The 14834-nt window shown below is 47.9% G+C and overlaps 1 protein-coding gene across 1 annotated transcript; it reads left to right on the top strand.

The window, feature by feature from the left end:
* Nucleotides 1–1257: 1257 nt before the first annotated feature.
* Nucleotides 1258–12659, top strand: LOC122455858 (zonadhesin-like). Its single transcript, XM_043492603.1, has 10 exons — nt 1258–1465; nt 2235–2399; nt 3376–3503; nt 4231–4499; nt 5477–5685; nt 6446–6590; nt 8414–8664; nt 9984–10113; nt 11162–11330; nt 12476–12659. Exons 1-10 carry the CDS (start codon nt 1280–1282, stop codon nt 12657–12659), a joined length of 1836 nt encoding a protein of 611 aa, XP_043348538.1. The 5' UTR covers nt 1258–1279.
* Nucleotides 12660–14834: the final 2175 nt, after the last annotated feature.

Below are 14834 nucleotides of genomic sequence, written 5' to 3'. Positions count from 1 at the left end.
CAATAATAACAATTTCTAGCTTTTACTGTATAAAGCAGTTTTCAAGATCAGGTCTCAAAGCACTTGTCAAAGGAGGTCAATTTTGTGTAAGAGATGGGGAAACTGAGGCACAGAGTGATCAAGTGATTTGTTTAAGATCAACTAGCAACAGAGCCAAGACTAGAACCTATGTCTCAGGAGGCCCGGGCCTGGGTACCATCTCCTAAGCCACACTGTCTCTCTTTGGAGGCACTTAATGGCATGGAGAGTATCACAGTCATTTAACTAGTCCAAACTCCTTTGATTATCCACTCGGGTGACACTACTTGATAGACTTTATAGGATTATCTATTCAAGTGCTTCTCCTTTCTCTAACAGCTGGGTGAGAGCTGGTTCACCCAAGACACCTGCACTGAGCGCTGTACCTGCAACAGCAATAAAAACATCACATGCACAGGCTGGGCGTGTGGAGTGCTGGAGAAATGCAGTGTTCAGGATGGGGTGCTGGGTTGTTACTCCCCTGGTGAGTTCTCCCTGAAAATGATTCCTGATGTGAGTTTGGTAATTAGATCTTTCTGGGCCAGAAGGGCTTTTGCCAGGTACCTTGTTCGTCATGTGATGGCACAGGAAGGAGCTGACGGCTGATTCTTGCCAGTGCAAAGAAACATTCAAAGACAAATTTCCTATTTTGCAATCACGGAGCTCCCTCCCCTGCAGTGGGAGTGGAGCTGGCATAGTCCTTTGCAGGATCACTGGAGCTTGGCCTGAGTGGGGAATGCAGAATCCAGCCCCAAATCACCCAATGCCACAAATGCAAAAATTGAACTCAAAGGGGTTGATTTAGGAAAATATTGATAGCGAAAGAGAGATTTAAAAATAGCAATATCCTAAATTGCTCTTGAAAGTACTTGCACTCAGCGGTACACACCGGTAATCTGCAGTGTGCAGAGAGCCCACAGCAGCAGTAACAGTTGGTCCTTTGACTGCCCAGCTACTAATTTGTACATTTTTGGGCAGATCAGCTGAGATGTCTCATTCAAAAAATTGGCCCTGAATGTGATTGGCATTAACCTGGAATGTCTTCAGTGGGAATTTGCCTTAGTATGGAGGGGCAAGATCAGGCCCTTGGAGCCCACTTCAGGCCCTTTCATAGTGATGACACCTGACGCTAACACAAAAGTTGTTAATTAGCCGAGGTCACTATAAAATCCTCGAAAGTCAATGGACATTTATTTAACCTTCAGGGAGAGCATCCTGTCAGGTGGCAGGAGATCCCCACTACTTCACCTTTGACAAAGTGATGCACACCTTCTTGGGCACCTGCACCTACACCCTGGTCCGAGTCTGCAACAGCAGCAGTGTCGTTCCTGTGACTATCAGTGGCAAAAACGAAGACCGAGGACAAAGAGGGGCCACATATCTCAAAGAAGTTTACATTGACATCTATGGCAACCGAATCACCCTTCAGAAGAATAAGGCAATCCTGGTACGTAGTGGGACTGTTGTATTTTGAGATCAGATAACTTAAAAGCAGCACAGAAAAACAGCCTTAGGAAAAGGGATCTTCATGTTTTAGTAAGGGACAGGCATGCCTTTCATTAATAACCATGTATATCACGGTCTGTGCAGTGCACTTGTGGCTTGTCGGTTCAATGAAAGGTATTGCCTCACCCATCACCTGTATCCCAGTATGGTGACATTGAGATGTCAAGTAATTTCTTGCAGCACCTATTTTCAGTATGCTGCTGTACCAATGTCCCTGCATGAGTCATTGTCTGCAGGACTTGATCCTAGAATCTCTGGATCTAATATCATAAATTTCCACTGCCTGAACTAGCTAAAGAACCAGGGTTCACAGTCAAAAGCTGTAGCAGACTCAGACATCTCTGTATGGCTTAGACACTTGCGGTCATAGAAAGCCGCACCAGGTGAGACTGGATTACATTCTTTTGGATTAGCTAACCAGGAACCGGAGATTATATGGAGATGTATACTCAGCCCGGCAGGTGGGGAGGGACCTGGGCCCCAACAGTGACCCTTCCAGCTTCCTGGCTAAGGCATGACATAGGAATTCTGTCCAATCCTTGGCCAGAAGTGTGATCACTGCAGCCCATGAGGCCTCAAAGGTTGGAATTGTTAAGGGGCTAAAGTTCTGTTGGGGAATCCTCCAGATCCCCTGGAGAAAATAAACTATGAGGAGAAAAAACTTTACTAGGTACTATGTTCTATACTGACAAATGGTCTGTTGTCACCAGCTCAATAAGGAGAGAGTCCACACTCCAGTAAAGAACCGATTACGAGGCGTGTCCATAGGAAATGTGGGCATTTACATGGTGGTGGAAGCTGACTTTGGACTGCTAGTGAAATACGATGGAAATCAGCACTTGGAAATCAGCATTCCAGAATCTTACTTCTCCAAGGTGAGATTCAGTGTGTTAAGAAAATAAAAGGCATCACTTCAAAGCATGGATTTTCCTCTTCTGCTTTGCAGTTTGATTAGAATTTATTTTCTTCTCTTGCTTTATTATTACTGCTTGCAATAATGCTGTCTGCACACACAAATTGTTTTCTTCTCTTTTCCTTTTTACAACCATCTAGAGATGTTTCAAGGGGATAGTTACGGGAAATGACAGAACTGGGTGCATAGCTGGCAGTTATTACAGAGACTACCCCTTGGGTTATATAAGTATGTGGTGGGTGGCCTCCCACCCCGAGTCCCCCACAATTTGAGTGGTTTACAGAGTCCTTCCTCTCTTTGCGGCACACAAGGGATTCTCCAAACAAAACAAACAAACAAAAAGGCCCCTTTCCCTCTCCCTCCGCTACTGAGGGAGTGAAAAAAGAGTCAGTCTCTGAGGCAATCTGGCTTCTCTGCAGGCTTAGCGTCTTTAATCAGGGTTAGGGCTTGCCTCCAGCTCCGCCTTTTGGGTCACCCCTGCTTCATATCTGGTCCATGCAGTCTCAGGGGCGGCGAGGTCTGCGAGTGTCATCCTCTTTGCTGATCTGTCCCTGTAGCCAGCAATCTCTGGTCACTGCTCCTGTCTACGGCAGGCTCTCTCTTTTTAAGCTTTCTCCCTCCAGGCGCACGAGCCTTCCAGGTGTGACTGATTAGTGCTGACTCAGCCCAGAAGAGCTCGTTAGCCTCCTCTCTACTAGAGGGAGTGCGTGCCCCCTCCCAACGCAAATGCCAGGAAGTCTTAGGGAACCACTGATATGTTGCAATATCATTTCATTTTTCCATTGGTGCATTAAGATTTTACAGTGACGGCTTGAACTGGGAAGCGCTGTGGCAAGTTACTAACCGATTTCTCACATATTTGTCCATGTCTTTCCTTGGTCAGCAGTGGGGATGGGATGAGAGCCCCTGGGTTATGACATTATTCTCTTCTGCTGTAGGTATGTGGCATGTGCGGTAACTATAATGGCCAGCGTGGGGATGAGCTGCTCATGCCCAATGGCATGCAGGCTAACAACGTCACACAATTTGGAAACAGCTGGAAAGTGGAAGCTGACAGTGATGCAGGGTAAACATGGCTCTTTTTCATTCCCCCACTTGTATTGATTCAGATCACATGCTCCCTTGCAGACATTTTAACCACGTCCCTGCTGTAAAATGTGCCAAGTAGAGGAAAATGCACTGGCAATGCTGCCTGGTGTATCTCCTGCACCTTCTTTGAGAAGCTGGCATTCTGCTGGGTCTCCAGCAAAGGCCACTGCCCAAGAAGGAAGAGGTTCTTAAGTCTCGAAGGTCACAGAGGCATAGGGTGAAAGCTTTTTCCCCCTCTGTGATGAAAGTTAATGAAATCTGTTATGTGTGTAGGGCTGGCACAAGGATTTACCAATGAGCTACAGAACCGCTCACCAGCATTTTGTCAGGTCAAATCCAGTCCCATTCAATAACAGTCTGACGTCACTAATATGTCTGATAGCATAAGTGAAGTGAACTAGTGGTATTGGTTATTCCCTAATGGGCATCCCAGTTAGCATGAACTGGCAGTCCCAGCAGAAATGCTAAGGACTGCATGAGCGTTGCATCTGAACAACTTAGGGAGGTTGTCCCTTTGTGTCAGGGCTGAGACACGCTGATGGGGTGGTGAAAGCCGGCAGTGCTACTGGCATATGGTGACTAGAGAGAGAACACTGCAGCCTCCATCATTTGGCTCCTCTCACCAGCAGTCAACATTCCAGCCTGGGTGTCAGCCTGCGCGTTCCTCTCCAAACTGAAACACGCCATGTTGTGCTTTCTTGCAGCTGCTTGCCAGACACACAAGAAGAGCTGGGCCCACCTTGCACCGCAGAGGAGAAGCCAGGCATTGAAAACCAGTGCAATGTTTTAAAGTCGGACACCTTCAAACCATGTCACCATCTGATTGAACCTGACCTCTTCATCCAGACCTGCATCTACGACATGTGTAAATATGATGGCATGCTGTCCACTCTCTGTGCCATCACACAGGCCTACGTGGACACCTGCAAGAAGCAGGGAGTCATCATTAAATGGAGGACCAGCACATTCTGCCGTAAGTAGACTCAGCGTAAACAGCCTGGCATTTCAATGGCTGACACTGGCATGAGAATTAACTAGCAGTGTTAGCTGGGTTGGTTAATTAACAAATCAAAGCTGCCCAAGAAGATACAGTGTCATTAACTGCAGTTAGGACTCTGTTACCCAGCCACGGACCTGTGTTCATTAGCCCGGCCAAATCCTGACACATTTTGCATCTCCCAACTGGCAAGTCAATGGGAAGTTAAAAGTGATCAGCCAGCATTCACAACTAAGGCCCACTTCTGAGAAGCAGCTCTTTGGTGGATTGCGTTTTGGAGCAGCCAAAAGGACGTTGGGAGACGCGGTAACAAGGCTTACAATGAAGAAGGGAGATAAGGAGACTAGAGAGCATGAGCCCTTTGAGCCTAGCGCTGCCGTCCTTACATGTCTTGGACTCATTCCAAACTCCTCTTGGCATCCATGGGGGCGTTGCTGGAGGAAGGACTAAGGGTCTGTTGCATATTAAGAGCCAGATTTGCTGACACACTCTGGCTAGCTTGTACCACTCCCGCAATGCAAGAGACAGAAATACAAATGTTGCCAGTCAGTTAAACCACGATTCTGGCTGTTTTGGGTCACCGGAGCAATGCAAAGCCGCTGGAGCACACTGGTGGATCTGGCCATCACACTTTTCTTGTGTTTATTTTTTGAATAGTGACCAAGACTAGATGTGATACTGAACTAGACTGATGAAAAACACATCTCAGACCAATGCCCAGAAACTCAGACGTGCTCATGCTAGAATTGAATTGACAGCCTCTAAGGGGCTTACCTGTTTTTAACAATAAATTAATCCATAACTATGCCATCACTATTACATCATAAAGAAGTAACCTTTAGTGCTCTGTTGCCATCCAAGTCCTTCCAGTCAGCACCAGGCATGTCTGCTCTGGAACATCGAATAGTTCTCTTGCATTTTGTAATAACGCTGTTTTTATTCTCTTCACACAGCATTGCCTTGTCCATCCAACAGCTATTACACTGAGTGTGCTTCTCCCTGCCCAGCCACATGTAATAATATTTATGCGTCCTCCCTCTGTGAAAAGCCAACAGAATGCACGGAAGGTTGTGTTTGCAATGAGGGTTACGTGCTTAGCGATGACCAGTGTGTACCACTGAGCAAGTGTGGCTGCAGGGATGATGAAGATAACTACTACAGTGTAAGTAGTTTCTGTACCAGGTGATTATCGGCTTTAACAGCTGTAAATAGCTGCAGGAGCATCTGCCTGCTGCCCTGGTGGGTCAAATAGAAATAAATCTGCAGTGACTAAACGGACACACCTTGGATTTGATTTGCAGAGCTTCTGAGCAGCTGCAGCTCCAGATGAAGCCAGTGGAAGCTGCAGGTGCTCAGTGCTTTGGCAAATCAGAACCAAGGGATCATAGAATCAAAGCAACGTAGGGCTGGGTGGGACCTCCAGTGGTCATCGAGTCCATCCCCCACACTGAGACAGTATCTTAGGTGGGGCCTCCAAAACAGAGGCCCCAGAATCAGTGGCCCCTTTTGAAAATGTGGCTGCTGGTGATTTGCCAAAGGTCTCTCTGGATGTTTGGCCCTGTCCTGTTTTATGTCTAAATTAGCACACGAAACGCAATAAGACCAGCAGGTCTTCAGCTTTGTTGTCACTGTAGTGTAGCAGGGTAGAGAAAAGACAAGAGTCTGTTGCAGTGAATCCAAAGGTAACATTGTTTTTGTTTGTCAGGGCACAAGCAAAGCTCTCAAGATTTCTCTGTGGCCCTAACGCAGCCAACGGAGTCTGGTATCCCCGCATAGGCTCTCCTTGAGACTTGGCCTTGATTAGCAGCCAAGGAATGGCCTGAACAGTAGATTACAGTTCACTTCCTTTGCTGCTGACCTTGTATTGCACACCTTAGGAAGAGCAATGTCATGTATCATAAACACTGCATGCATTCCCACAGGGTGGGGAGAGCTGGATAAAACCCCACTGCAGCCACAAATGCAAGTGTCAGAAGGACAACACCATCAAGTGCCAGCTCTATGGCTGTGATGCTTGGGAGATCTGTATCCTCAACAACAAGGGGAAATACCAATGTAAACCAACAGGTATGTGCGTCTAGGTCCTGGCAGGTGTGGGGGCAGGAGTGGGCACCAAGAGTCCATACCACCCTCCAGTGTATCCAAGCAGGAGGCAGCCATTGTTTGTTTCACAAAGGAGGGCCATTTTCCAGGGCAAGGGAACCTTAGAAGCAGAGGTAACGTAATGTATGCCCACTCAAAGGCCGCTCTACACTGCCACTGCGGTGAAAAGGGGTCCGAGTGTAAACAAGAATTGGCCCCCAGTGCTTTTGAAACAGAAAATTCACGTATCATTTTCCAAACATAACAGAACACAAGGGCCCTGATCCTCTATGGCCTTGCTCCATGTGTTGTCATTTTCACCTGCAGAAAGCTGAGGCAAAATGGGCATAAAACACTCACAGACGAGCTTGGTGGGAAGTTCCACTGACTTTGCCCCTCTTGATGTGATGGTGCAAGGTGTAAAGCAGTGGAGAATCAGGCCTGCATTTGTGTTTGCAATAAGTACAATTCCATTTCAGTCCTGACTGTTTGAATGACAGTATAGTACTGATAGGAGAACATGGCAAGGTCTCCTCTCTCTGAGTGATGTGTTCTCCTAACAGACACCGAATTTGTGGAGGAAAATGGAACAACAGATTGAGATGTATTTTTTTAAATAGAAACTAACCTGATATTTGGTTGGTAACAAAGATACAAAAGGCAACGAATTCCTATGTTATCTCTGCCAAAGGTCAAATTCAGATTACAGCGGAGAATGAAGTTTAAAAAGAAGGAAAGACTAGTGCCTATGAATCCATTGGCAATTATTCCATTGTCCTCCAGTGTATGGCTAGCCTGAGAACAACAATGAAAGAAGAGGGAAAAAAAATATCACCAGGGATCAGAGCTGGACAGATATTACCTGTTGAATGTGGCTGTCGAGGGATTGGGTTGTTTCTCATCAAATAATTGATTTGATTAATCAGCTTTTCAGATGTCTGACCAGCTCTGCTAGAGATGCTCTTGTATTTCATTGCCAAGCAAATAATTCCCCAGCTGTGATTTGTAGAGCAGGGTGGCATATTTTCTGTGGTGTAGCTGGCCAGTGTGGAAGGATGATAAAACTCCAGCTTCTTCCCTTCCCCATTTGAGCTGTCCTAGCACTCCTGTGGCACCAGAAAGAAGCAGGGCCTGTGTTTAGGAGAGCACTGGGATTTGGATTGTGGCTGGTCCCTGCATGGGTGGATGGAAAAGGGGAGAAGCCTTCTTGCACCCCTGTCCTTCTCTTTTGCGCACTTTCATGGGGGTCAGCCACATCCTACCCCTTTATTGCTTTTATCCAACACATTAAAAGCTGGTTGCAAGGTCTCGCAAACAGCAATAAATACAAAGACCTCAGAGGTAGGTGAGAGGCAGGTCAGAGCTTGACAAAGTGTCATTTCAAACATAGACACAAGGTGTAAAGGCCCCAACATTGTGTTGCAACTTATTGAAATTCCACTGTTGGGCAATGACCGAACTGGCACTTCTTCGAGCCCACTTTAAGCCCACTACATTGTCATGGTGAGACTCACCCCTCTGCAGAGGAACCGTATGTGCCATGCACATCTCACAAGACCTGTGAACCACTCAAACCTTGCTTCAGCCCAGAGGACTTCCACTGGCTCTCAGCACAGAGATGAGTTTCACCATCTGCCTGCCGGTCTGTGTGTCCGTACTGTGGTATCTGAGCACCTATCGTAGCTTTCAGAGGAAAGCATGTCATAACTCACCAGCCATTTATTAAAACTGAGCCACAGCACAGACTCGGCCCTGTTCGACTGGGCTCTGCATACACACTGGAGGCTAATGTGACTGTTCTCTGTTAGGCTTTGGGAAGTGCCTCATCACTGGAGATCCCCACTACCTGACGTTTGATGGCTTGATGCATCACTTCCAAGGCAAACATACATACATGCTGTCTCAGACTGTCTCCAGCATCCCCAACCGCCTGCCATCCTTCAGCATTGAGGGAAAGAACAAGCTTTTCCCTGGAGTGTCCCACATTTCTTTCCTCCAGGAGATACGTGTCAGCGTTTACAATCACACAGTGTGGTTCAGGCAGAAGAAGCAGCTTGTGGTAAGAAGTGCATTAAGCTGCACACTCCTAGTGCTGTAACATCAAAAAATGTGGCGTGACCAATAGGGATTCCTGACCATTTATAAAGTGTGCCGATTATGCCACTTAGGGTTTCTAGACTGCAGCAGAATGTCTCATGGTCTCTGAATGGGCCTATGAAGAACATAAATGCTGCTGTCTGGTTCCAAAATGGACTTTAAGCATAACCACTGGAAACTCTGTCTCGTGTTTGCTCAGAGTGAAGTCTGATGCTGGCCTCAGGAACAATGTCTGAGTGCAGATGCGGGGCTGTATTTAAATACGCATTTCACAGAATATGCACTACTATATTTGAGCCCTTTCTGCAAACTAACTAGCGCACAATGCTTCTCAGTGTCTCAGCTTCTCATCATACTTTGCAAAGATTAAGCAAGTATCCCTCACAGCTGCCTTGTGAGGTAGGTAAATATGGATAATGGTCCCCACTTTATAGATGGAGAAACCGAGCTGCTGAGAAGTCAAGGGATGGGCTGACAATATCAGCATCAGAGCTGGGTTTAAAATCCCTGAGTTCTTGGCTCCCAGTCTCGCTCAGGCAGGTCAGTAAACAACATTGCACTCTGAACCCAACAAGTCAGCTATTCCCAACAATGGTTCACATTTCTGCCTGGCACAGCATGATGTGCTTTTCCAGCATGGAATCACAAATGGGGCAGCTTGTGTTGGTCTTGGGAGGCACCCCCAGAGACAGGCAGCTGCTGTTGCTAACACTTCTGGCAGTAAAAACTAGGCACGCTGGCCGCCATGGGCACTAGAGGGAGCTATTCAAAGGCACAAATGGCACCTAACTCCACTGAGGTGACGGGAGGGAGTAATGGGGAGGGTCGGAGGAGACTAGAATTGGGAGAGAGGAGAATAGCAGCGAACCTCGAGTGTGCAGAAATCAGGGATCAGGCCCCAGAAATCACATGATTGGCTTAAAGATCAGGGGAGTTTGAAAAAAAAATAATATATTTGGGATTATTTTGCTTTGCCTGCTGGTTTTTAAGATTTAGGGGTCATGTTTTCAAGCTTTTCTCCAGGGGATGCACATTTGTCTTTTCTAGCCAAAACCCAGAGTGGTGTGAAAATACTGAAATTCCGATCAATCCAGCTTCTTTCCATAGAGCATTTAGCTACAGTGAGGAGACGAACATCAATTGTTTATGGTTATCGCTGTCTGAAAATTTCATTACAAAACCTGAAAACAGGAAAGGTTAGCTGGGTGTTACACACCTCTGCTGGGAGCAGGTCTGAATTTGATCTGTCCACTGAGTTATAAATAATTCTGTCTCTGTTAGTTGGATGGAGTGAAAACCATCCCCCCTGCCCAGCCTCATGAAGGTCTTCGCATATACCAGAGACCAACAAGAATTTACATGGAGACAGATTTTGGCTTATCGCTCAGCTATGATGGTGCTGAAAACTTAGGTAAGAATGACCAAGAGAACTCACTGTAGAATGCATTGAATGCCATGTCCTATCGGAGATTCCAATCCCAAAGTGAATTGTGAACCTGCATTGTCTAACTGCATGATTCTTCTCTGTAATATGAAATCCCAGATAACAGGTGACAAATTATTTCCTGGGAACTAGAGAGACAGCAATACTGGCACCTTCTGTCTGGATCCCCCAGAACATCATTGGTTTGGGTAGAATGGGACGTGGATCCAGGGTGTTTATACATGTAATCATAGTCCCAAAGCCTTAAAATCCCAGCTGTCTTGCAGGAAAGGAAGGTCTGTTTTCCAAGAACTCAATGATATTAAATAGAATTCACCTTGCAGGGTGGGAGATCCCTTCGGTTACATCTGCACTGCAATAAAAAAACCCATGGCACCGAGCTCCAGAGCCTGAGTCAGCTGACTTGGGCTTGTGGGGCTTGGGCTGCAGGGCTAAAAATAGCTGTGTAGACGTTCAGGCTCAGGCTGAAGCCCCGGCTCTGAGATCATCCCTCCTCACAGGCCTCAGATCCCAGGCTCCAGCCAGAGCCCGAACATCTGCTCTGCTATTTTTAGCCTGGCAGACCAAGCCCCGCAAGCCTGAGTCAGCTGATCTGGGCAAGCCGCAGCCGTGCTGCAGGTCTTCCATTGCAGTGTAGATGTACCATTCCAGAGCAGGTGGACTGTATCGGAGAGGTGAGTCGAGGGTATATGTCGGTCTGTAGGGTGTGTGGGGGAGAAAATGAGATGTGCGCACAAGTATGTGGGCTGTGTAGGAGCCCTTGGGCAGAGGTGTCCTATAAATAAGGGTAATTATTATCAACGAGCAGCAATTCCCTTTATGTCACCCGTATAAGGGGGCCTAGCCCTGCAGGAGTTGTGAATGCAGGTCTGTCTCCATGCACAGGGCACCTGCCACATTATCAGCCTGTGGCATGGCTCATGCAGTGGGGCTGCCAAACATTCCATTCTGTGTCCCCTGTGCACTTGTGGCTACGAGTTTCTTTCTATCCGCTTTTCCTTCTGGCCCCCATTAGATATAACCCTGGCCAACACCTACAAGAACAAAATCGAAGGCTTGTGCGGCAACTTTGATGGGAAGTATAAAAACGACTTTACCAAGCCAGATGGCACTCGAGTGAAGGATGTGGATGTGTTTGGGGAGAGCTGGAAAGTCCCCATCACAAGAACAGTCTCCCGGCACAGGTACTGGCCCTACATAAATACAGACCAGACTTGGCTCCTGAAAGGTAGTTCATTAAACCTTAGTTAATGCTCCAGGAGGTAATGCACTGTGTAGTGCATCTCTGATCTTTCTTCTCCCTCTCTGGGTCCACTTATGTATTTGTCCTGCTCACTGCTAAGGTGAGGAAGTGACAGCGCCCTTGCATGTGGAGAGCATGGTCCTGAGGCATCACTGCATTGGTCCAGTTTCATGCCAATGACTTCCAAGAAGTCAACCCCATAAACCCAGAGGGATAGAGAGGTGGCTCAGACCCTGTGTCCAGCTTGACTCTCAGGCCCTTCTGCAGGAAGGTATCAATTACTCCTCCCTGCCTGTTGGGTGGGATGATCCAAGGGAGGGCAGGCTCCATTGCCAGCATCTGCCTTCCCTCTGGGATTCTGCTAGGGACTGCCATGATCCCTGCCAAAGGAGGCTGCTGTGGCGATGGTGTCAATTCATTGCACCTCCTCACTTCCCTACCTAGGCTCTCTTCCCAGCCACATGGAAAGTGCTGATCCACCATTAAGTCCCTGACCCAGAGGGTTTTTTCCCCTGATAGTCAAAGAGCAGATGGAATGAGTTAGAACACTGCTTGTTGCAGCAGGCTGTCTGGTAGAACATAAGCAAACAATATACAGGCCCGAGGTGACCCAAATGTGTCCCAGGAGTCAGATACACAGAGTCAGGTTGGCCTTCAGGCACTTGGCAATGGTCCATTAGCGCCCTTGGCATTAAAAAGTGATGGTACCTTCGAGATACAGTTGTCCTAGTTCAGCTGTATCATTGTGGCCACCCCTTGAGAGGCATCTAGTGGGCTGGAGGCAGGAATTGCTGAGTGAAATCTCTGGCCTGTAGTATGCAGGACATCTAACTAGATGGTCATAACGGTCCCTTCTGACTTTAAAATTCAGGAATCTGAGAGATCCTGTGGAGCCGCTCTAATACTCCTCTCATGTTGTGTTCATCCATCTCCTTCAACGTAGGTGCCAAGATTCTAGGTCTATCTGCTTAAACTTAGACCTGCCCATGGCACTGCAGTAGCTCACTGTATTACCAAGAGCATATTCAGGTGAATGCTGGACATATCGAGAAAACGGATGGTCAGTCAATCTTTTATTCATTGCAGGCGAGAAGTCATTTCAGACGAGGAGCTTGACAATATCGAGTTAAACACAGGGTTCGCTGAAGGCTGCAATTCCAGAGAGCTGAGCCTTGTGAACTCCACTTCCAAGTGTGGGATTCTTACCAATCCAAAAGGTCCCTTTGTAAAGTGTCAGTCCAATGTCTCCGTCGAGTTCTTCCAGATGTGAGTACCTTAGAGACACACATGTGTTCTCCTGTTTTTCTCTCCTGATCCTGGGAAGTGCTGCCAGTGTATTCCTTGGAAATTGAGGGGGACTCAGGCCCAAGATTTGCATTAGCAAGTGATAAGATTCTGCTTGAGCATTTCTCAAGGGTATGTTTGTGTCTCTGTCTGATGAGGAATTCGCACTATACCTCGCTCTGAAAGGTAGTGTAGCAAAGCGAAGATTCACCACTGGCGGCACCTCTTGCTGGTTGTCGGGGAATTAGCTCTTTTCCAGCCTGGGAGTGCCCTCTGCTGGCCGGTGGCTCACCTGTCTCAGGCCCAGTGTCCCTCACCTCAGGGTTCTACCCCCGCAGTACCCCCACACTCTGGGTCACCCCTCCCGGGGGAACCCTCAACCCTCTAAACCCACCTTGCCTCAATGACCAGGGCTGGCGCTACAGTTTTTGCCACCCCAAGCAGTGAAAAAAACTGCCACCACTGCGGAAAAACAGCTGCCCCTTTCAAACTGCGTCCCAAGCACCTGCTTGGAACGCTGGTGCCGGACCTGTCAGTGGTTACTGCCAGCCATCATCTAGCCCCCTATCTCTGGGGCAGATTGCAGCCTGTAATGGTCACTTATCAATGGCAAGGCAGTTGGACTTGCTGCCTTTGCCCATCCCCGGGCTACCCCTCTGCAGCCCCAGTACCTTCTTGGGCCTTTAACAAGGCCTCAGCGTGGGGGTTTACCAGACTGGAGCTCCCCAGCTCCTCTTGCCCTTTTCCCCAGCACTGCTCTGCTCTGCTCTGCTCTGCTTCAGATACCCTGCTCCCAGGCAGCCAGCCCTTCCCACGCCAGGGCTAGAGTGAGACACTTCCAGCTCCTGGCCCCAGTCCTTTTATCAGGGCCAGCTGGGCCCAGATTGAGCTGGCCACAGCTGTGGTCAGCTACTCCCTCAGCTGCTCTCACTGCTTTTCCCAACCGCAGCCCTCTCCAGGGCTGCCTTGAACCCGTTCTGCCGTAGTGGGCAGCTGCCCCACCACAGTTAGCTTTCCCCCTTTTTTTTTTTGGTTTTTCCACCAAATGCATCCGATGAAGTGAGCTGTAGCTCACGAAAGCTTATGCTCAAATAAATTTGTTAGTCTCTAAGGTGCCACAAGTCCTCCTTTTCTTTTTGCGAATACAGACTAACGCGACTGCTACTCTGAAACCTTTCCCCTTTTGTTGCACAGCCATGTTTGCACTGGTAACCCTTACACTTGCAAGCTAGATTTCTGAGAGACAAGGTGGGGAAGGGAATATTTTTTATTCGACCAACGTATTTTGGTGAGAGAGACAAGCTTCTGAGCCACACACTTCCTCTTCAGCTCTGTGTGGCTCAAGAGCTTGTCTTTCTCACTAACAGGCATTTGGTCAATAAAAGATACTACCTCCCGCACCTTGTCTCTCTAGTATCCTGGGCCCGACACGGCCACAACTACATGGCATACAAGCTGGATTATTCAAAGGAGCCCAAGGAATTTAGGAATCCAACTCCCATTAAAATTCAGTGAGATTCAGGTGTCTAACTCTCATAGGCTCCTTTGGAAATTCCAGCTGTAATGTTTAGTGACTTGTAAAATGCAGCCTTTATGCTCCTGCCAAAAAGGCTGAAACTGTCAGTGCCACTTCTGGCCTGCACCATGCAGGCGTCTCTCAAGGACCATAGTCATTTGCCCTGTTGGCGTCAATGAGAACTTCCTCAGTTATGTTTTGGGCCTCTGCTAGCATCCTGCAGTTTGCAGGTAACTCACTTGAAACCTCTGGGGACCCCACTGATTCATCCCATCACAGGCACAGACACAGGCCTGCCAAGTCTCCTGCACTTAGCAGGCTGCACCTGCAGTTGGGATCTTCCGTCAGCGTGTAAATGTCATGGGACCCACATCGACCACAACACTGCATACACTGGATGTGCAAACACAGTTAACACCCCCCACTGTATGGCCCCTTTATGCTGCCAGAGTGGTGTGAAGGGACTTTAGTTCAAAAGAGTCAGGCCCCCTATTAATTTGCCAACGAATAATGAAACTCCTCACTCGACGCCTCAGAACTTCCCTGGATGGTCTGCTCTGTCTTCTCAGTAAGGGCCTGATTTTTAGAGGGACACCTGCCCTCCCCCCCCCCCACCTCCCCCACACACACACTGAAGTCGGAGGA

Source organism: Dermochelys coriacea, chromosome 9, assembly GCF_009764565.3.
Source record: "Dermochelys coriacea isolate rDerCor1 chromosome 9, rDerCor1.pri.v4, whole genome shotgun sequence".
NCBI lineage: Eukaryota > Metazoa > Chordata > Testudines > Dermochelyidae > Dermochelys > Dermochelys coriacea.
This window is presented reverse-complemented; position numbering and strand designations above follow the sequence as displayed.

Coding starts and splice junctions, on each gene's coding strand:
- LOC122455858 (XM_043492603.1), top strand. CDS start 1,280: ATGCACACCTTCTTGGGCACCTGCACCTACACCCTGGTCCGAGTCTGC. Junction 3,504..4,230: donor GAAGCTGACAGTGATGCAGG/GTAAACATGGCT, acceptor GCTTTCTTGCAG/CTGCTTGCCAGACACACAAG. Junction 8,665..9,983: donor GGCAGAAGAAGCAGCTTGTG/GTAAGAAGTGCA, acceptor TGTCTCTGTTAG/TTGGATGGAGTGAAAACCAT.